The following is a 22,607-nucleotide window of genomic DNA, read 5'->3' as shown; positions in this document are numbered from 1 at the left end:
CTCCCTGGAGCTGCTCCTATGTGTTCTTCACAAGCACCTCTTCCAGCTATCCGGGAGGGCGCTGGTCCCTATGCTAAGTTCTGCCCGCTTATCGGGGCACTCTGCCTGGCTGTCCTTCAACGTGTGAGCCTGGGACCGTGTGTGCTGATCTAAGGTGGCTGCTCTAAGTGGTTTCTCAATGGCAGGGAAAACCACCCTATGACTGAGTTGGTTTGTTTTCTTTCTTTCTTTCTTTTTTTTTTTTTATTGAGACAGTCTCACTCTGTCACCTCAGCTAGTGTGCAGTGAGGTTATCCTAGCTCACTGCAACCTTAAAATCTTGGGCTCAAGTGGTCCTCCTGCCTCAGCCTCCTGAGTAGCTGGGACAACAGGCATGCACCACCATGCCTGGCTAACTTTTCTTTCTTTCTTTTTTTGTAGAGACAGGGTCTTGCTTGTGCCCAGGCTGGTCTCAAACTCAGGGCCTCCAGTGATCCTCCCACTTCAGTCTCCCAGAGTGCTAGGTTTACAGGTATGAGCCACCACACCCAGCCTTGATTTGTTCTCATTCAACAAATACTTATTGTGAGCTTCCTCTAAGCCAAGCATGTTTGGGACCATTAACCTATTACTAGTTTTCAAGAGGGACCTTTAAGAGGTTAATTCCAAGAATAATTATTTCCAGTATCTTGTAAACTTTTCGGAAATTAGGCACCTGGAAGCAGCAGTTTTTTTCAAATCGTGTTACTCGCCCAGGAACTCCAAGGACCACTAGGAGCGGGTGCCGTACTAGAGGACCTGCCAGGGCCCGAGGGCTTTGGCCTCTGCCACGCACAACCAACTGACACTCGGCACATCCAAGAACCCGTGCCCTGGCCTCTGAAATTCTGGGAGGAGCTGCCAAGAGAATCTGTTTCAAACAAGCCTGCAGCAGATGGGCCCAGAATGGTGCTCCAGGCTGACAGCAGGAGGACAGGGACACGTTGCCGTAGCCACCAAAAGGCCTGTTTTCTTGCTGAGTCGCTTCAGTGACTAAAGACACACGGCAGCACATTCTGCTTAGATTCAAGGTGGCTGCTCCGAGTGGTTTCTCAATGGCAGGGAACACCACCCTACGACCGAGCAGAGCAGAAACCCAATGAGGCACCGGCAGAAAGGCTCGGACGGTCAAAGCCGGGGATCATCACCAGACCAGACCTCCAGGAAGCGAGCAGAGTCTCTCTCCACCCCTCTCCGCCCACCTCACCGAGTCCCACCTGCCTGCCTTCTCGGTGGAAACAACCCAGCAAGTCTGTAAGCCCTGCTGTAAACGCTTCGTCAGTGCCACTACGGGGTGGGCCACTGCCAGACAGGATGACAGAGTGCTGGAACACACATCCAGCGTGCTGTCAGCTCAGAAATCGGAGAGAGTTTAGAAAGGAGGGGAGGGGGGAGAAAACCCTAACAATCCAGCGATGGGGGGAGAAACCACCACACCACACTCTCCCCTTAGTATTTCTGGCATTAAAGTAAACCTTGGGCAAACAAGTCCTAAAGAATAACGTGGGCTAGGATTCAAGAACAGATGTCAAAGCTATTGCAGAAAAGAGGGAAACACTGAACATTTTGATAGACCACATTTGAAACGCATCCCAGTTAAGGGAAGGCAGGGAAAAAAGAGCAACGGAGACCAATGTGGTAGAGTGGGGAGGAGAGAAGAGCAGTCCCAGACGAGCAGAAGGCTCCGCAGAAATATAAACAATCTGGGAAGGAGGAGGACTTCGACATCTATATTTAAGCAGCAGCAGAAGAAGTTATAAAAGGAGACTTCGAGAAGGGGGAGAAAAAGCCAATATTGAAATATGACAAAAAAGAAAAAAAGTCGATGTTTCATTCCAATCGCACACAGACACAGAAAACTTAGAGAAAAACAAAAGAACACGGACTGCTTTCCACAGGGTCCCTGCTTCCTCCACTGAATGGAAGCCTTGGGCGGTGGTCACCCAGTCAGTGGGCATCTGCTGATTTCTTCCAGCCGGCCAGGTGCAGGATGCTGCATGCACCAAGGTGACTGCGGGGTCCCAGCCCCGGCCCCAGCCTTCCCCCATCAGGTGGGGAGAGTGGAGGACACTTTGTGGAGGATGCCAGAAGGGCACGGGGTCTGTAGGCCCCTCTGTCCCCCTTGGCTGCCCATCCGCCCCTCCCTAGGCAGACCGGTCAGGAAGCCAGAGCGAGGCGGGCTAAGCTGAAACAGGTGGCCCGACTGAGGCAGACCCACCTTGATCACGGGGCTGCAGAACCAGCTCACCGGAGGCAACTTGCTGCTGGCAGTCGGGGACTCGGCAGGGGTCCACCGCACTCCCTGCCCCACGCTCGAAGACATATGCAGGTCGGCATGGGAAACCAATGGGGGTCTCCAAATTTAACACTGTGCTGCCACCCGCCACCACGGAAACAGATTGGCACAGCGAGGAGGAGAGGCTGAGCTGCCACCAATTCGTGGAGCTGCCACCGCCCCAGACCGGGCTGGTCAGATTTAAGGCTCACAATTTTGACTGAGTCCCTTGGAGGGGGGGGTGGCATCACCAAATACCTCTGAAGGACGCTAAGGCGTTCTCAGGCACAGGGAGGAGACAGCTATTAAACATAAGCCAAATACTGTTTTATTATCTACCAAGCCTGTCTATACTCAAAGTGTCAAATATAATGACACATTAACAGGGGAATGTAATGCATTCAGGGAGGTGGGGGTGGGGACTCAAATACAGACCCTTTGGCCCATGAGTCACAAGACACATTTAAGAAGGGAAAAACAGGGTGCCCACATTTGAAAGGCATTAAAAAGCCATAAAGAGCAAACACCCTGGAACCAACAACCTACATGTCCAGCAACTCCCTGTTGGCATAGCCGCTCACGGATTATTCTGCAATGCTTAAAAAATCTACAGTCTTACGTGTATTGTATGATCGTCAAGATATAGTCAACCCAAAAAGCAAAGTGCAAACAATGTTTATCTACACATATGCTTGCATAGGCTGAGATTATCTCTAAAAGGACACAGAAAAAAATCTGTACCCGTGCTTGGTTCTCAGGAGGGGCCCACGAGGAGGGATTTGATTATTTTGCCATATGCATGTATTATCTAATTGGAAAAACTGCAATATAGATTAACTTTTAAAATCCTTCTAATGGGAAAAAACACATATGCACCCAGTTATGGAAATACACGTTATGTAATGTGTCCATCACACAACCTTGCGACACGGGAGCCTCTGCATTCGAGGTCAGTGTGTCCACCTGCAGGGGCCAGGGCCTGGAAGCGACGGCCTCTCTGTCTGGGGGTTCAGAGGGCGAGGTGAGCACGTCCCCCGTCAAGCAGCAGCTGCTTTCTTGCACAACGTGCTGCCCACTGGCCAGTCTCAGGCGTGCTAACGAGGCGGCGGCCGCCACCGAAAACACCCCCAGCCCAGCCAGAACTCCCCCAGGGAAAGGCAAAGGAGGGTGACCCCTCAGAACCATCTAGAACAGGGGTCCTCAAACTTTTTAAACAGGGGGCCAGTTCACTGTCCCTCAGACTGTTGGAGGGCCGGACTATAGTTAAAAAAACCAACGCACGCTGAACAAATTCCTAAGCACACTGCACATATCTTATTTTGAAGTAAAAAAACAAAGGGGCAAAAACACCGGCATGTGGCCCTTGGGCCGTAGTTTGAGGACACCTGGTCTAGAAGTTCTCTCCTGCTGGAAACACCCAAGGGCTGCTCCAGATCTCAGGTCATGGGAGGTCGGACAGCTGACAACAGGCTCAGAACCTGGCACTTCCAACAAGGCTGAAAGAACCAGAAATTTTACTGAGAAAATATTTTGTCTGGCAAGGACCTGAACACAGAAAGTGCGCTTCTATCTTCCTGAGTGATGATGGTGACTAACATCAGGATAGGAGGGGTCCAGGGGAAAACCTTGCTCTGCACCTGCACGGCACGGGTTCCAGCCCCGACCTGGCCCCTGGCACTCGCTGGGCCTCAGCCAGCCCCGACCTGAGTCGTCAGGCTGCAGCAGCCCAGGTGTAGACTCTGTAAGTGGTGCCCCTCTCCCCTTTCCGTAAGGCCGCTACACAACGGGGGCCACAGAGGGCAGTGCCCTCCTCAGAAGAGCTTCCAGGGCCAAGGCCAAGGCCAGGATCATCCACCACGGGAGCAGCCGGGCTGAGCTGCTGGCATCTCCTCTCATCTCCGAAAGCGAGGGCTGTGTGCAGAGGCAGCCTCATTCCGAGACGCTGGTGTCCTGCCCGAGAACGGTGGATGGTTGGAATCCTGTTTTCCCCACTGATTATAACTTCTGCGATATTTTCTCTCCATTTCTGACAGATTCTCAAAGGGCAAAGCTCTTAACATATTAAGTTTCTCTCTGCCTGAACTCCAGCCTTTCAGCCAAGTATTAAAGACGTATTAAAAATTAAAAAAAAAACAACTACCCTATAACAAGCTGCCTATTTAAAGGAAATTGTGAGAATTTTCCCCCCAACATAATAAGTCTTACAACAACGTCAGTGATCAGTTTGGAACTGCTGCTCTTTAAAGTATGCCTGCCAGCTGTCTGTTGGTTTTGAACTGGGGGGTCCTACAGTGCCCCTACGACGTTCTCTGAGATTCTGTCTTTCTGAGATTCAGAATCTTTCTCTGAGATTCTGTCCCTGCAGATACAAAGGCTCCACAGCCGTCCTCCCTGCAGCACCCCTGGGGTGGTGGGGACAACATGCCTGGGCCGGCCACATAGGCGACGCTAATATCCTCATTTTATTATCTCAAACTTTAACCCAAAGAGTTAATTCATCTGGTGTTTCTTTAGGGATTATCTGTCAAACTAATCAAGCAACACATCCTATATGAAAATTGTGAATGGTTTTTGTTTGTGAAAAAAAATAGATCGCTGGTGCAAAAGGGGAAAGGCCAGTGTGGTTCCTGCGCTGGGTAGTCCTGAGAGCATTTTTCGTTTTGTTTCCAACAACTGAATCATTTGACGAATGGCAGGTGCTCTGGCTAGAAAGGGGTGGTGGGCCCAAACCCACCCACCATCCTCCTTCCATCACCGTCCCAGCCCCCTACCGAAAACATCTGAAGACCCTTCGTTCAGTGACGTCACATAACCCTGGATTGGGATGCAGGCTCCATCCCTACTGTGACCTGTGTGGTTGTGGGCAGGTGACCTCCCCTCTCTGGAGATAATTAAGATGATGCATCTCAAGCTCCTGGCACAGTAAACACCTCATCCAGGTGAATTTTCTGTACCATCAAAGCCACACACTTGACCTCAGACTCCAATTCATTCTGCCACCAGCAACCCACACCAGGCTGGGGGCTCCAACAACGCACAAAGGAATTGGAAGCCGACCCTGACCTCCAGGTGCCCAGAGTCCAGTAGAGGGAATGAGGCAGGCATGAAAGAACAACAGGACACAGGGACCAGGCCGTGGAACACAACAGAAGAAGAGATTAGAAAAGCGATAAAACACTATCTAGCAAGAGACGACTCTGAGTTTTCACGAGAGATGCCCGTCTTAGCTGGGGCCTGTGGGGAGAGGGGCTTAATCTCCATCACCCTCTTCCCCATCAGGGCTCGCCCAGCACCCAGCACTACACTGCACATGACACAGCAAGGACAAGCCTCATCACGGCCACCCAGGCAGAACAAGGGAACGGGAAAGTGCTGTCGGTGAGCAGAAGCCAGCCTGGCTTTGGCATGTAAGTGGTTAAAGGGGCTGGGTGGGGGTGCTGCGCGAAAATAACTGTGCTCAATTAGAAATGTAAACTACCTCCCCAAAATATGTCCACAAGCACTCCACTGCAGATACCCAGATACACATATACGTATGTAATTTGCTTCTATATACAGAGAAGTCTCTGGAAGGCTATACAAGCACAAGATGCCGGTAATTTCACATAGGGGCACCCGGCAAGGGGTGGGGGTCCTTTAAGGTTTCCACTTGGGTACCTTTCACATTTTGTGCATGTAAATGTAATGTCTACTCCTAAAAAGTAAACATTTCTCTCTTAAAATCTCATTTTCCTCCTACAATGAGACCTAGCCTTTGAAGGACTGACAGGTACCTAGGATCCCTCGTTCCCAGAAGGGTGCCCCAGAAGTTCACTCTGTCCTCTTCAAGGGTGTGTGGACAGACAGTGGGCTCCATTTAAAAGAGCGCCTTGTAGGATTCCCAAACTGACCGTCAATGATTCCATTTATTTTCTAAGTTTAGGTTGATAGCCAGGTCGGAACTCCTGCTTCCCAAATGTTTTTCAGACACTTAATCCTTCCCCGTCACAACCTTTGACTCACACCACATGATACAAAAGTCTGAATTACAGCTTCGTCATTCTGTGATGTGATGTCGGACGTGTGGGCCACAGTAGGCATCCTGACCCAGGACACCTGCCTCTAGGAAAGGGGACACGCTATTCCCTGCTCAGGAGACATCTGTGACTCACGAGGGGGCTGGAATAAGCCCAAGAAGGCCCCCCAAGACCCGAACCAGCAAGCTGGCCTTCTCCTCACGCCCCCGAGGACTGGGTCCCCTTATTTTCCCCTAGGACGCCAGCACAGGCTACTCCCTAGGCTTGGAGGCTTTACCTTTCTCTCTTCCATGAAATGCTCAAACACCACTTCCCCACCCCTCCCGCCTCACTGCAGGAGGCAGTAACGTGTGTGCCCGCTCCTGGCCCTTCCCGCAACACCTGTCCTCGTCCCCATGCACTCTGCCTGCGCCTGGGGCTAACGCTGGCCCCCGTGGGCTACAGCAAGGCCTGCGCTCTGCTCACCCTGGGCCCCCCAGCACTTTGCAGAGTGCCGGGGCATGTCACAGGCAGGTGGTCAGTGTTGGCTGAGAGAAAAAGCTTGGAAAAAAAAGGGAAAATGCACTAACTCTATAACAGAAGTTCAGAAAAATGGTAGAAAGGGTTTGGAGGGAAAAAATCAGAAAACAACATCATAAAGACGACAGCATCAGCATGGGACCCAGAGGAAGAAAGGAAGAGAGCCAGCCTCCCATAGGAGGGAAGAGGGGACAAACTTGGGGACTCTGCAGACTGGCAAGGCTTCCAGGAAGTTGTGGGGGCTGAGGAGGGCAGTTGGGGGTCTGGGGGACCCACACCCTCCTTCTAGCTCAGTCTCAGAGAATTGCAGCTGGTGCTCCAGAGGGCCCCTCCCCCACTGAAGCCAGGCTGGCCAAGCCCTCCCTGCAGCCTGGAAAGTCACCTTCATCACAGCTCCACAGTAAGAATGGGGACAGGAAACGGGGAGAGGAAAAGTGCAAAAGTCCATTCCAGCAATGGGACTACTAACTGTCCTCCCCAGGGCAGGCCAAGCCCACAGCTGGCAGCACCCAGCACAGAGCCCGGCAGGGAGAAAGTGTTCTGCGAACACTGGCTGCATCCTCTGGACAAACGATGAGCTTTCTGGGTTGGTCTCTCTGCCGTTGTCCAACTCAGGGAACAAGAAATCAAGCAACAACAGGCGTGTGAAGGAGCAAGCGCTTGCCTATAGATCCAGTTTCTAGTTATCTGGGGGCTTAATAAGAAACACTGAGTTTCAGCCCTTGTTGGGAATCTCTGCACAGCTGGCCCTCCTCTCCCATCCTGGAGGTCAGGGCTGAATGAACAGAACAAAACCTCCTGGCCAGATCCCAAGGCGTGCGGGGGCTGTGTTTATGGGGTGGTTTTCCCACCACAAGAGTGGGTCCTGTTCCCAGTACCCTAGAGAAAGAAGGGAGAATGTCCTGGCTCCAGGAGTGAGGAGGAGGCACCTGCAGGCTGGTGCGGAAGGAAGGGCACTGATTTCTGATCCTAGGAACCAGTGTGAATACGGACTCCCACTGCCATTTAGGTGAATGTCGTCAACAAGCCACCTGATCTGCAAAATGGGTGCAATGCCACCTACCCTGCTACTTCCCATAGGACTAGCAAGAAGAAATATAGGAACCTAGAGCATGTCCGTTGTGGTTGACACCTGTGGTCCCTTGGCCCCACAGACATCAGCAGGGTAGCAACAGTTCCCAAACTGGGAGGAGAGTGAGCATGCTTAGAAAATAGCTTCACAAAGATAAACTCCTAATGCCATGTTGCTTTCCTAGGTGTGCTGAGTCTTTCTCTCAAAATCACAGAGCGGGAAAAGACCATGTTCATTTCGGTTCATTACTACCGATTTTACTATACCACATTCGGCATTTGCTCTCTATTGGGGAAAGACACGGAGAGAGGTTCTGAGCCCCGGGCCCAGGGACAGAGCCATGGGCAGGGCTACTGGCTCTCCTCCTTCCCAGCTCTGCGACCCAGGCAAGCTATATACCCTAAAATGGGGACACAATGACACACCTCATAGAACTGTGATGAGGATTAAGATAAAATGCCCAAGATCACCAGCAAAGACTTTCTCGAAGACAGTTTCTGTTTTCCTTTTGCTATTCAACCTGACCTCGCCTCATATACAGATTATTTTCCCACACTCCTTAAACTCTTAAAATGGTATTACACATCTAACAGGTACTCAGTATTTCGAGATTATGAGAGATGACTCCTAATTTCAGAAATTCAAGTGAAACAATTTAATCCAGTACATACTTACTACCTGTGGCCTGCATTGGAAAGGTTCACTGCCAAATCCGTTCATCACACCCCCAGGAAACTAGCAAGCACAGTGCTTACTTGCTGCCCCTTTCAGGACAGAGGTGGGACAGGATTTCTCAATGTGTGTGTGTATAATTTTCATTCTGGACCAAGTGAATACATTACCTACTCATTAAATTGAATAAAAACAAATAAATTAGTCTAACAAAAGCTGAGTACAAAGTTTTCCTACAAGCCTTTTTGTGAATTCCTCAGGCTTGAGAGATTTCAATAGAGAACCAAGATTTGGGTTTTTCTATTTCACTCCATCAAAAACCCACTCCGCCAAGACAAAAAAATGCCAGATGTATCCAACAAGCATTGCACTGCATGTGATACTCGCTAGACTCTCATTTAAATGGTGAGACGTGAGAGACGGTGTCTCGGGGACGAATAATGAAATATGGGGCGGCGCAGGCCACGTGGCTGGAGCACCGTGGCAGGGAGACTCGGGGTGCCTCTCAACCCGAAAGAGAAGGACTCCGCTGTACAGATTAGTTGAACTGTATGAAATTACTATTTGACCATTTTTGAGCTACAAAAACATTCATTTTATAAGCAGTATTCTTTACTGCTCTCTTTAGGCTGTATCTCAAAACGACAGAATTCTGCCTGCCAGCCTCAGCCCTGCAGACACACTCGGCTCCAAATGGCAGGATTCACCCCTCTCCAAGTTTCACCTTCTCCACGGAGCCCTGAGCAGAGCCATGTGGGGCGTGGTTCTCGGGGCGGGATGATCTAGGTCTGCCTGGGTTCTCCACTGCACTCTCCCCTGGTTGTCTCGTTCCTGGGTTAAAGTGGGACCCCTTGAGTGGGCCCCGTGTCTTCTGCCTCCTGTGTTTCCCCAGGCCACAGTACCCCTTTCCCCTGCAAGAGCCACACTGGCAAGCTGGGGGGCCTGCTGAGGCCTGGCCCATTGTTGACACTGCCCCTCCTGTGGGCCTCAGGGTCAGCTGCGGAGAGAAGCGGCCACAGGAGCTTTGCTGATCTGGTCTCACAGCTGAAGAAACCGAGGTGCCACATGTATGCAACTCGCCTTTGCTAACAGATGCAGAGGGGACAGACCCCTTGACTTCATGGATTCTTTTTTTTTCTTTAGACTTAGTATGTATTATGAGACAAATGGGAACTTGTTAAAACTAAGCAATATCAGCTTGGAGCAGTGGTGTGAGCCTGTTGTCCCAGCTACCTGGGAGGCTGAGGCGGGAGGATCTCCTGAGCCCAGGATTTGAGTATGGCCTGAGTAACATAGTGAGACCCCATTTTAGGAAGGAAGGACGGAAGGACGGAAGGACGGAAGGAAGGAAGGAAGGAAGGAAGGAAGGAAGGAAGGAAGGAAGGAAGGAAGGAAGGAGGGAGGGAGGGAGGGAGGGAGGGAGGGAGGGAGGGAGGGAGGGAGGGAGGGAGGGAGGGAGGGAGGAAAAAAAAGAAAAGAAAGAACTGTTCGTAAAGGGTTCTTCATTCCTCTGCCAAGCTTGACGGAAGTGCCCCACTACTCTGGCTGCAGGACAGAGGTTGAACATCAGTGAGAACAGATGGGCCCAAACTCTGCAGCTGTATCCAGAACCTTGAAAGAGACAGAGCTGAGCAATATTTAGTAGGCTGACCCAACAACCAGCTGGAACCCAGGGACCAACTAATCCGATGAGGTGGATGAAGAGGAACTGCACTATCCAAAGTGGTAGCCAGCCACTGGCCGCAAACTCAGTTTCTCAGTTGCAGATGCTACGCTCCGAGGGCTCAACAGTCACGTGTGGCTAGTGGCAACTGTATTTGGTGGCACAGGTACAGACCATCCCACCAACACAAAAAGTTCTCGCTGACAGTGCTGGCCTCGAGAGATCCCTAGGACCTGAGGGCATCTCTCGAGGCCAGCACTGACCTGAGGGCAACGTTATTCACCCCTACAAAGCAGACACTGCCACCCCACTGGCTGAGGAAACTGACAATTAGATGATCAACTGGCTTTGCCCAGGAGGGGACCGGGCCAAGATCTGAATCCAGATCTTGGCGACCCCACAGCTGAGGCTGTCTGCAATAAACCACACCACCGCCCCCTCCCCACACTCCAGCTGAACACACTTTTCCTTTCTCCGGCAAATACGGTGCAAGTTCATCAGTGAAAAATGAGGCAGGGATGGGGAAACCATTGTGTTTTAATCTCAAAATAATTACGCTGCTGCCAAAAGGAATGACTCTGATCTCATCTACACTGGTAAAAATGTTTTCCTCCTAAAGTATTTGTTTCAGAAATAAGCCTTTAATTTGAATCCTTTAGGAGCCAAAATTTCTGTCTGTTGAAAATATTTATTTCTATTGTTTGGCAGGAATCAATTTGTTAGGGCACCAGCCACCCTGGCAAAGGCTCCCTCTTCCACCGCTCGGCGGAGGCGCTGGCGGCGGAGCCCGCCTGTGGCTCACGCGGCCTGTTTGGGCTGCTCAGCCACGAACATCTGCCAGGGCAGACACAGGCATCAAAACGAACCAGCCAGTGCATCTGTGCGGGGACAGCTACGCTTTTGGGGGTGGGGGGTCACCACATAACTGGGCTTGGTGGGCAGCTCGCTGCTTATGACTTTCAGAATTAAAGCAGATTTTACTTAATTATTTTACACGTGGAGAAAGGCACATAACCCAGTACTGGGCGCGTTTTCACGCAGCCCCTTTTCTCATGGAGCTGGGGCCGCCCCGGCCAGGTGCATCGCTGACTTCCAGGAAGCAGAAGGGACGTTTCGCGCAGCCCAGGCTCCCTCCTGGACGCAGCTGTCCTCACGAAGGGAACGTGGGCAAGTCACCAAGGCTTCCTCAGCCTCAGTTTCCTCATCTGTAAAACATACCACCTACCTTACTTCCCAGGGTCACTGGAAACAACATGACATAGAGAACAAGAAAAACTCTTTTACAAGTTAAAAAAGTTCCATAGAAATGATAGTTCTTACTATTATCTTCCTCAAGGATTAACTACTTCAACTTCCACACTTAACTCCCTTTTTTTGTAAACGCCAGGGGGTGGGTGCTTAAGAGACAGATCATGAAAGTTAAAAGCTATCACAGTTACAGGTGAAGTGCTAATAACTTCATTTTGAAACTGTCGGGCTTGGTTGTTTCTTTTTTTTTTTTTTAAATCACAGCTGTGGCTTGCACTAGAACTCTACCTGTGGCTGTGTTCCCTTCTCACATTTTAATTAGCAAATAAAAACTCCAGAAAGCTCTCAAAATGTTTTTGCCTGGATTTTATAAGTAAAAAGTTAAAAGATGCCAACTGGCTCCTGGGAAAAACCAAACCAGTCAGTAACAGGCATGCATCTATCAACAAGGCAGAGCAAGTTCATCCGCACAGCTTACGCCAGGCCAAGAAATACCACCTCTGCGCCAGCTTTGATTTTATTTTTGCAGTTAATTTTCAAGATTTTCGGTGCCATGTTCAGCAAGCAAGGTTTACAACATCCTGCCATTGGCTGAGAGCTGCTGCCAGCCAGATGGCCCCGCAGAATGACACTCGTGCGGCAGGGAAAGGAAGCACCACACGTGACTCCTCCACTCCCTCCTGGCACCGCTACCGCTGGCTGCCGTGCGAACCTGGGCTCTGGGCACCAACAGGTTACTCCACACGACAGCTCCCAGTGCCAAGAGCAGAGATGGGATTTTAAAGGGGACATTTAAATCCTCAAGGAGTCTCCCCTTCGGCTATGCTAGGTGTGAGGGACACCCAGGGAGGCAAAGGGCTGCTCCATGAGCTGTCCCGGAAGTGCTGCTGCCAGTCTGCCCACTCTGGGCGCCAGAACAGTGACTCCAGTTGTCAGTGGCATGCCATCCTGTCCAGGGGCCATTTCTAAAAGACAGCTGGAAGGGCTCTTTGATTCAGACCCTATAAAGCCAGCTAAATAGCTATTGCTAAACTATCGGAACCCGCACTGAAGGACGAGGATGCACAATTACACAGCACCGTCACAACGAACTACGACCCCCACCTAACACCCACCACCCGCAGTCGGCGCAGCTGCCAGCATGCTCCGAGCTCTGACCAGCGCTGACGGCCCCCTCTTCATCCAGGCTCTCTCCGCCAGGCCACTTGTGGCAGGAAATTAATGCCAGTTACAAAGTGTTCCCAATCTCTCTGTGACTGCTCCAAGACCAAGTTCTCATCACCAGTTTGTCTCTAACTCTGTATGTCAGCTCTTAATTACACAGACATCAAGGAGATTTTCTCTATCAAACATGGCAAAATGGCACCACTTGTTTTGGCCCAGGAATGACATCTCTCTATACACCACCTCCTCTGTGTGCTGTGCATCTTGTGATTTCCTGAGGGTCAGTGGAGAGCACAGGGATTCTGATCTGGTTTGGGGGGCAAAAGGCAGCTCCTGGGAAAGTGTGAGCTACACAAAGGAGCCCTCCCACCCCAACCCGTCACCATCTCATCAGAGCCTGGACACCAGGACACCGCCCACACAGCACCAGGGACCAACTCAGTCACACTCTCGGGCCACTTCCCTGCCTATGTCATTCCATCACAGCCTGGAAGCCACAGGGACTCTGGGACACTGGGCCTTGGGCACCACTGCCTCCTATGCCAGGGAGCACGGCATCTGACCAAGCCCATGTGAAAATGACATATGCTACAGACCCAAAATGAAGATCAAGATCTTCAATCATCAAAAGACAAAAACAATTATCTTTGGTATACTCTACTTAATAATTCTGGAACGCACACCAGTCGAATTTTTTTACCAAGATTTTTACCAAGAACTGAAACAAAAGAACATATTCCAGTTTACTCCTGGCTATACCCCCATCCCTAAGGGGTCTGCCTGATGGGTTTCCCTGGATTTCTACACATCGGTATGACACTTAAAACTCCACACACAGCTGCCAAGAGCAAAGCCTCAGTCTGTGCGGGAGGAATACCGTAGGATCACGAAGAATCTGTCTCAGAAGAAAGAACGAGTCCGGTTTCAGAGACAGGTGTGCAAGGGCACACGGCTGTGAAACAAGAGCCAACGAAGCCCAGAGCATCGCTTCCATGGGACAGCCCTATGGCCCAAAGACCCCTTCTGCTACCCTACCCTCCTGCTACCCTGCCCCTCTGCCAACCTACTGTCCACTGATCCAAATTGCTCCTGAGCACCTGCTGGGCCCTCGGTGGGGGGCAGAGCAAGACAAGGAATAAAATGGCCCACAAGCTGCGCTGGTGCTCAGAGAGTCCACAACTTAGTAAAACTGGACAATTGGAAGGTGGACTCCTCCAGAAGAGAGACCAAGACTGCTTGGGAGTTGAGAAGACCAGGGAAGGTTTTGTGGGAAAGGTAGCAAGAGGTGGCCTTAAGGAAGGGCAAGATTTCATGTGGAGGAAGGAGGCAAGGAGGGACAATTCCAGAAGGCACAGAACGGGCAGAAGTTATAAAAATAGCTGCAGCTACAGTTTACGGACTCACGCTGTGCAGCCCCCGTAGTTTTTAATCTGCACGACAATCCGACAAGACGTTATTGTGCCCACTCCACTGATGGGGACTCTGGTGTTCAGAGGTAAAAGTAACCTGCCCAGGACCACACACAGCTGTCATGCAGCGGGGTGAGATTTTGAAAGCAGTTATTTTCTGCGCCTAAATCTGCTCCTTCCGCTGCAGCAGAACACGCTCAGCAGTGCGACCCGCCTACAGCTGATAGATGGCCAGCGGGCAACAGGGGCACGACAGGGAATGAACTCAGCAGCTGCCTCAGGTTGCTGGTGCCACGGCTGCTTCTTAAAAAGGCAAGATACTGGGGTCTCTGGCGCCATCATGACTCATTACCTATTGGGTCGATAAGGAAGGTGGGCGGTGGATACAGGAAGACAGGCTGGTGGCACCTAGCGGGAGGCCTTGAGCATGGACTTCACTCTCTTGCTGAACAGGCTACTGCTGTCTCTGGGGTGATCCTTTTGGCAAAGGTGGGCTGGATCGGCAGGAGGAGTGGCTAAAAGCCACTGCAGCTCAGCAGAGAGGCCATGGGATGGGGTTGCAAGGGTGCAGGACACCCAGCCTTAACTCCTGGTGAAAAGGCAGCCACCAAGTAAAACTTGCAATGACCTCAAGACACAAGAAAGGAAAGGAATAAGAATTGTCTCTAAAAGAATCCTGAACTAGCTTCAGCGAATAAAGTGAATACAGGAAGCAGCCCCAAGAAGAGAAAATAGGATATGCTAAAACGGAATTATGAGCCTGGCACCAAAACGCAGTCGAGACTTCCCCAGCCCGGCGGCTGCCAGCTCTCCTCCTCATCCCTCCCGCTTTAACCGCGCATGGGGATCCCAGAGCCAGCCAGCCGCTGACCTGTCAAATCTGACTTCTGGAATAAAAATGGAAAGGCCGAGTGGCAGCCGTAACATGGAATTTCCTTGTTTTTATTAGTTTAAGGCTCTTAAAGACTAACTTTTACATTGGGGAAAACTTCTCAAATATGTACTACTTGAAACTTAGATCCAGTTACCTCTCACATGTTTTCAATCATTCCGCTTGCCAATTTTACTAGTTATCAAAAGACATTTGTGGTTTAAAGCAGGGGAATGGGCTCCCCCTCCAAGTGCATCTGCCCTTCCTGAAGTGACCTCATCCCACGCTGGATCCGCTGGATCCCCGACCCCTCGGGGTTGCCAGAAAGCCAGGTGGGAGGGCTGGGGTGCTACTGCATCAGCACCAGCTGGGTGGGGGCCCAAGGGGGTGTACCTCAAACACTGGTACTATAGTGACACCAGGGTTATTTTTTTTTCTTTACAGAATCAATTGATAACATCCAGTGTTTTGCATTACTGTTGCCACTTGACATCAAGTCCTGGAACACAGGTTCCTCTTGAAACACACACACACAAACAAGCAAAACCCTAAGACCACCACCACACTGGAAATAAATCTGGCTACTCAATTTTCCAGCCCTACAGCTAAACCTACGAAGATTTGGGCAGGATAACATCAGACTAGTCAAACTACATTCTGGGGTTATTCAACATTGAAACTCGGCGTGAAAATCGTAAACTGTTTACCGTGACCCGAGCTGTGATACTTACACCAGCAGAAATAAGAAAGCTTGACTTATTCTTCATTGTTAGAAATCTTCTATCTAACTAAGCAGAGAATCTCTAAGTTCTTAATAGAGCACCCCTTCTCTTTTCCTGTATTAACCTCGCACACCCAGGGCTGGCTGAGACTTCGAGGATGTCAAGCTACACGATGTCTAATAACAAATGGCATAAGACTCCACGCTGTCATCCAGAGGACCAAGACAGGCAGAGATAGTTTGGAACCTCATTAAAAACAAAATGAAACACACTTTCTGCTTCACATATGTGTCCTAAATAGTTTGCCCGATATAAATTCAGAGGAAGGTGTAATAAGGCGATGGATGCTGGCTGAAAGAAGGGTGCCCTTTAAGGCAGTGTGTGTGTGTGTGTGTGTGTGTGTGTGTGTGTGTGTGTGTGTGTGTGTGTGTGTGTGAAAGAGAGAGAGACAGAGAGAGACAGAGACAGAGACTTTCCTGCATACCAAATAGGTTTAGGGGGCCACCACTGAGACAGGTTTGCACTTATTCTTCATAAGGACTGACAGCCAGCCTTATGCGAAAAGGATAATACCGGCTAGCGTAAGGGATCAGGGATTGCCAGGAGTGGGTAGCAGCTAATGGCCTGTCAATTTCTGGTACGAATATATACGCTTCCCATAAATACAAAAAGGCAAACAAAGCCACTAAGACAAAAAAACTTTGTATTTAGTTTGTTAGGGACAGACAGTCTCCAAATTTCCAGCATAAGCATTTATTTTTAATCAAGCTAATGTTTTTCATTTGAAACCTGTTAATTCCATGACTGAGAATTCATCAAGTTTCAGACTGGAATTAATTTTAGCAACTGATTTATACCAAAAATATTAGTAGATGTAGCTGCATACTGGCCTCACTTCACACACTGTCACTGGGAAGTCGGAATGTTCGCGTTCCTTCCAGAGAGTCTAGTTGGAACTGACAAAGGAGAGTTCTGAAGTGAGTTCACCACTTCTCCCCGAGGAGCAGAGCTGTCGGAAGCAATACCAGCAATCTGTTCACTGGGCCTGTTTACACAAGGCTGACTGTAGTGCTCCTGCATTCCCTTGCACGCCCGTTTACCTTTGCACAAATGCACACTGATTATACACCTACTGTGTGCGGCCACTGTCCCCACAGTGCCCGGTGTTTCTCTTTCTTACCCTTGCTCCCTTACCTGCCTGTTTCTCAGACTTCACCTGAGACAAAAAGTCTGCCTGCCTGCCAGCTGGCTGCAGTCTGCTCTTCTGAAACCTGGACTCTGCTTCACTTTACTGGTGACGTAAGAAAATGTGGCCCCCCAGAGCATCACTAATCTACCTCCTTATACACTGGCTCAACTTCACCTTAGGCAAACATCACCTTTTCACTGACTAGCTGCAAACTTAACTCAGCGACATCTTTTGGAGCGCAGGGTATGACTCACGGACTATGCGGGCACCAATGAATTCCACGCTGCGGTGTTCAGGATTTGAGCCGCTCTCTTAGTCTTTCTTCTCCAAGATTTCTTAAGAATGCAGGTCCTTTTGCTGCTGAGACACTGAGCAGAGCCCTTTCTACAGGACAGCCACCAGCAAAGCTTACTGATACCCCACCTTCATGGACAAGTAAGAAACCCCTGTCACAGCAATTTCAAATTTCCTTTATTCCCAATATTGTCCAAACCACACAGCCCAGCCAAAGTCTTCACACCTGCGGCCTCTTCTCCTGGCCAGGGTCTCAGGCCAGACTACCCCAGTCTTAATAGATCACAGCTTCCCAATGGCCCTTGCCAACAGGATTCTCACGGTGGCTGTAATGGGGCGGCCTGGTTGATTAGTTCCACCTTTGGGAGGATGAGCAAATCTCCAGGAAAAGCATTTCCCATGTGGTTTCTAAAAGGTCCAGTGTCTGAAGAATCGGGAAGCTGACTACCACTCAGCCTGGGATGGGTGCTCAAGGAACAAGGTTTGGCAAGGCTACCCTTCCAGCACTCGGTGGCCAACCACTCCCGGAGTATGAATAGCATCCAGATGGGACAGCCCAGTGAAGCCCTCTCCAGGGCTACAGAAACTACGCTTTAGTTCAACAATCAAACCAGGTACTCATCTCCAGGGCTGTCATGTCAGTTCAAGGGACATCTTTCGGGAGGCCTTCAAATGCTTAAATGGCCCCCCCTTCCCCAGCAGTGCCACCCCTGCCGTATAATTTATTTACTTCATGAGAGTTTTATTTAAGATCAGCATTAAAGGATCCCATTAGGAATCTGAAGGGCTGCAAAAGTCTACAAACTGCTTTGCACTAGATATTGATTGCAATGCCAGAGTACTTCCATTCCTTCAAACCTGGGCCATAATTCACGTAGTTCTGCAGATTGAATGAAATTCTGGTCACACCTTGCATAACTTTCTGAGGAATTACAATAGTTCTATACTGGTTAGCTAATTAAAATTTTTTTGGAAAACCAACACGATCCGCCACATAAAATATTTTCCTCTCTGGCAACCTCGCCCTGCTGATGACACCCCAGGCCTGTGCAACATGCCAAGTGCACACAGCGGAGACGTGGGCCCAGACGACAGCGCAGACTTTGGGGCAAAGGACTGTCACTTATTTACAACATCTCCAAAGCATTCCTAACTTGAATATATATTTCACACAGTACCAAAACTTTTAAATATCCACAAGAAGATTTCATTTTTATAGGCAATAAACATTAAATCTAAAGGACTGGAACATAAAAAGTGTTTTAATACCATATAAATCACCTTTCCCTAGACAGACTAAATCTCCGAAGGTTTTAAGGACTGCAATATAAATTTTTATGGCAAATTATCTACATAGAAATTATCTGCATGAGATGCACTTTCACTTCTCCTTCTCATTTACATAGTGCTGACAATCTTTTCAATCACGACAGCCAATCCAATTTGGGAAATCAAACGTAGGAGAGGAACACAAGAGCTCAAGCCAGACAGAGAGCTCCCCTTCTCTTTCTGCCCATTAATATCAACATAGGCACACAGCCGGGTCTGTCCATTTTTCTACGTGAGAATCTTTGGCCCAAAGGGATGCCTGGCTGCTCAAATGATGAAAAGAACGTCACAAGAGGCAGGGTGACAGGCCATGCCCAAAACACACTTCTTACCAGGCTTCTTTTGGGCCACGAGCCAGCCAGCTTGATTCCACAGCCCTGGAATAGGGGTGTTTGAAGAACTTTCCATTTACAAGGCAAATATTTCATACATGGTTTTGTTTTCTAGATTAGAATTTTTAAAGGAATTCCAATGAAAGTAGAAATTAGGATTGCTCTATCAAAAATCAAAACATGATGTTATCAACAAGCATTTTTATTATATGGGTGAGTTATAAAATTTACAGCTTGCTGGAAAAATACAAGGAGATTAAGCATTTCTAGTCCCCCTTAAAGAGTTATTTTCTAGTAACAGAACAAGAAAAACTAGCAAACATGCCTGCTTTCAGTCCTGCAATTAATTTTAGCCAGCTGTCTGAAGAAGGAGAAAGAGAAAGGGTCTCTGGAAATGTCCTCCCTATCGGTTTTATTCATACAATAAATATTAAAGCTAATTTTTTTGAGCCTTTCATCTAAGATAGTCTTAGGCCCTTTAATGGTCTAAAAATTTAAATACAACTCTCCCTCATTTTCTTGCAGGGCCTAATTAAACAAAAATAGATGTAGCATCACAAAATTCTGCACAAAAATGAAAAGTATTTTGGCAAAGGGGCACCAATTGTAACTGACTCTAGCTTGGATGTATAAGCATTAACAACACACTGATGGGAAGGGAAAACACATTTTAACAACATTTTTCAATTAAACAGTCACATTCTTGCAAAATAAAAATCCACATAGATTTTTAGGCTGCATATAACATAGTAATGATGAGCCCATTTCCTCCGGCTCATTACAAAATTTTCTTGTTGAAGTGGCAATTTCTGTCCTGGACGTCTAAATGAGGGTAATTAGAAGCCCACAATAAGTTTTGAAAAACAGAACAACCAGAAGACACTCTGGGATATGGTGCCAGAAACACTCTGTTTTGCAAATGAAGGAGGTAACATTTTCTCTCCAGATTAAAAGACACTTGATGCCAACTAACAGCAGCTTGTGTAATCTTATTTAAAATGTGCTAAAGCATTACACCACTTCACCAAATGGGAGAAAAAGGAGCAACACTAAACCTAAAATTGGAAGAATCTGACCAGCATATTGCTTCTAGATGCAGTTTTCTGAAGTCCAACTGTCTCCAGCTTGCCATTGGTCAGCGCGTAGCAAGGAGCGGTACCAGACACAGACGAACGCTCTGTTCTTAACACTAAAGAGATGCTCCCGGGACCTAATTCATTCAACAAGCATTTAGGGAGTCAATTCGTGGGGACAAAAAGCTAGAACAGGCAGCAGCCATACCCACGCAGGGCTTCCAGTCTGCATTCTACGTAAAACAAAGTAAAATTAACAACAAAGCCTTACAAATAATTCCACTTAACATTTATTGACATTATGCAATGGAGGAAACGATGAAAAAATGAGCATTCTCTCCATACGGAGACCTAATACCCACACCAACTGATTTTAACAAGTCACCCTTTCTTTGACTTTAGAGGGTAAAATAAAGACTACTGTCCCCAAATGATAATAATATTTGAAACCTACACCCCCAAATTTGGAATTCAAATGCCACTGTCTCCATGAACCATCACCCCCTGTTTTCCCTAGCCTGTGGTCTCTGGAGCACATTCTGGGTGGTTTCTAGTCACTAAGTGTGACTTCTTGATCTTCCAGAACATAGCTCCGAGGAAGCAGGGGCTGTCTTACCCTCTGTGGATTCCCACAGCACCTGGCGCAGGCTAGCAGTGCACCCCAATAGTTAAGTGAGCCAGGAGACCCAGTCCCAGACCACAAACAGCCAACTCCCTGGACTGGAGTTCCAAATGAAACAATTAACACACTAATTGCCATGCAAATTGTATTTAACCTAGTTTTGAGCCCAGAGCCTTGTGAAGCATATGTAACTCACACGTCTCTTTACCTTGGGAGCCGCGTGCTGTGCAGGCAACTCATGCTGCCATGCAGTAGCACACGTGTTGCATGACGGGTGGCCCCCGGGCAAAATTCTGCAGTTGGTTCATGAAAATCTTACTTGATGTTTCTACTGTTACAATATTGACAATTTAATTCTAAAAATGTGGATTAAATGAATAGAAGTCAATAAATTTTGTCTTTCTATTTATGTTTACCTTTAAGTTACACTTAAGCCTGACAAGTCAAGAAAAACACTTTACCCTTATTATTTTTCAAGTTTTCACATAACTTTTTACATTACTAATTTTCAAGTTTTTATATTTTTTTTATTGATGTATGTTTTAGGAAAAAGCATTCTACACAAAAGTACACATTACATTTGTTGCATTTGTTTTCAAAGTTTTTATTCTATTCTTATAATAAAACACAGTGGCCCCAAAGAAATTTTTTTTCTAGGGTGGCAGTCAACATGTTAAACAGAGTGTTTTTCGTCTACATCTAATAGTTAAATGGCTTTGAGAACAAAAATACAGAATCCATAATAATTCTAAAAGATACCACCCTAGGAAAGTGTTCAAAACTCAACACGAAATCATATTAAAAAAAAATTCTGCTAACACTAAATAAGAATTAAGACATCCTACTTAAGTGACAAAAGAAGAGTTAAAAATAAGAAGCAAGCAACAGCCTAAACAATGTCAAACCACACTTCAGAAATAAAAAAGATCTCATGTTAGCATGGAAAGTGAGAAGCGGTAGATGCGGCAACAGCTCAGCCACGAAAGTTCAAGGTTAACCTGTCCCATGCATTAAGTAAATAATGATTAAATGATAGTTAGAATAAATACAATTCAGAAAACAGGAAGGCAGATCTGTGTTCTAGCAGGGAGTGAAAATAGACAAAGTAGAACTGAGAGATTTTTTTTTATCTTGTTTTGTTTTCCCCCCCATACTTCCCACTTCACAGAATATTTACAAAAGAGACTCAGAGTTTTCCCCCACACTGACCCCAAAACCAAAAGCTTAAAAATGCAAGGCTCGTGTTTCACTCTGACTCCAAGAACACTCCCGCCCAGGACAGACTACCGGCTGGGCTCTCCAGCCAGCTCTGACCTACGGTGGGGGCGACAAGGGGTGATGGCCTTTCTTCCAGTGGGCTCTGACCCCCCAGCTCTCGTGTCCCCATTTTGATCACCATCTGGGACTTCAGCATCTCTGGGCCTGGCGCCCTGCCCTTCTCTGACCTGTACCCTCTGATCCCAGGTGCCAGGCTGGGACTGCTGCTGTGAGCCGCCAGGCAGGCTTCCCCAGGGTCCCTGAACACTGCCAGCTTCAGGGCTCCCTGTCAAGCCCGTCTGCCAAGACACCGGTGATTCCACACCAGCCCTTCACATCAGGAAGAAGATGCCTCAATTACGTGAATGAATGAGTGACTGAGTGAATGAGTGAATGAGTACTAAACCTGTTCATCTGTGAGCAGTGTTTTCCTAGCACCCTCTTCCTCCAGTCAGTCCCCACCATTGGCCTTCTCTCCCCCCAAATCCTTGGGGACGTCCTCCGCATGCCAGCAGAGATGGTTCCGCTTTCAGGGCAGCCATGTCTCCAGTACCCCGTCTACACTGAGTGAAGGTGGAAAGGCTCAGATTTCCAGAAAACGGAGCATGTATCGCTGGGATCGAAGGGGAGTTCCAGCACGTGCGCACCGCTGCAGAATTCCTTCTTTTGAGACATTACTTCCGGAACATTTCACATGCACGGGATGTGTTCAAAAGGGAAAACGTGGGTTTGCTCTTTAAGGCCATTTCATAAACCCTTTAAAGCTTAATGTAAAAAAAAAAAAACAAAAACAAAAAAAAAACTAGAGGGGAATTAAAAAAAAAAAACCAAAGGCCAAAGTATACCTGGAATAGGAAAAGGG

General features: G+C 48.3%; 1 protein-coding gene across 11 annotated transcripts in view; it reads right to left on the bottom strand.

Moving 5' to 3' along the window:
• The window catches only part of CUX1 (cut like homeobox 1), a 362,228-nt gene that overhangs the window by 282,183 nt on the left and 57,438 nt on the right, over positions 1 to 22,607 (bottom strand). The window contains exon 1 of one of the 11 annotated variants that reach the window (XM_012758888.3): positions 2,237 to 2,579. The exons of 9 other annotated variants lie outside the window; for them this stretch is intronic. In XM_012758888.3, coding sequence (XP_012614342.2) covers positions 2,237 to 2,341 — 105 coding nt within the window. In that variant the 5' untranslated portion in view covers positions 2,342 to 2,579. Of the gene's footprint in view, positions 1 to 2,236; positions 2,580 to 22,607 lie in introns of those variants that run through there. One more of the 11 variants, XM_012758895.2, reaches the window with a different exon arrangement.

The sequence above is a fragment of the Microcebus murinus genome, chromosome 19, assembly GCF_040939455.1.
Source record: "Microcebus murinus isolate Inina chromosome 19, M.murinus_Inina_mat1.0, whole genome shotgun sequence".
NCBI lineage: Eukaryota > Metazoa > Chordata > Mammalia > Primates > Cheirogaleidae > Microcebus > Microcebus murinus.
Note: the sequence above shows the minus strand (reverse complement) of the source record. Positions and strands in the feature narration are given on the sequence as shown.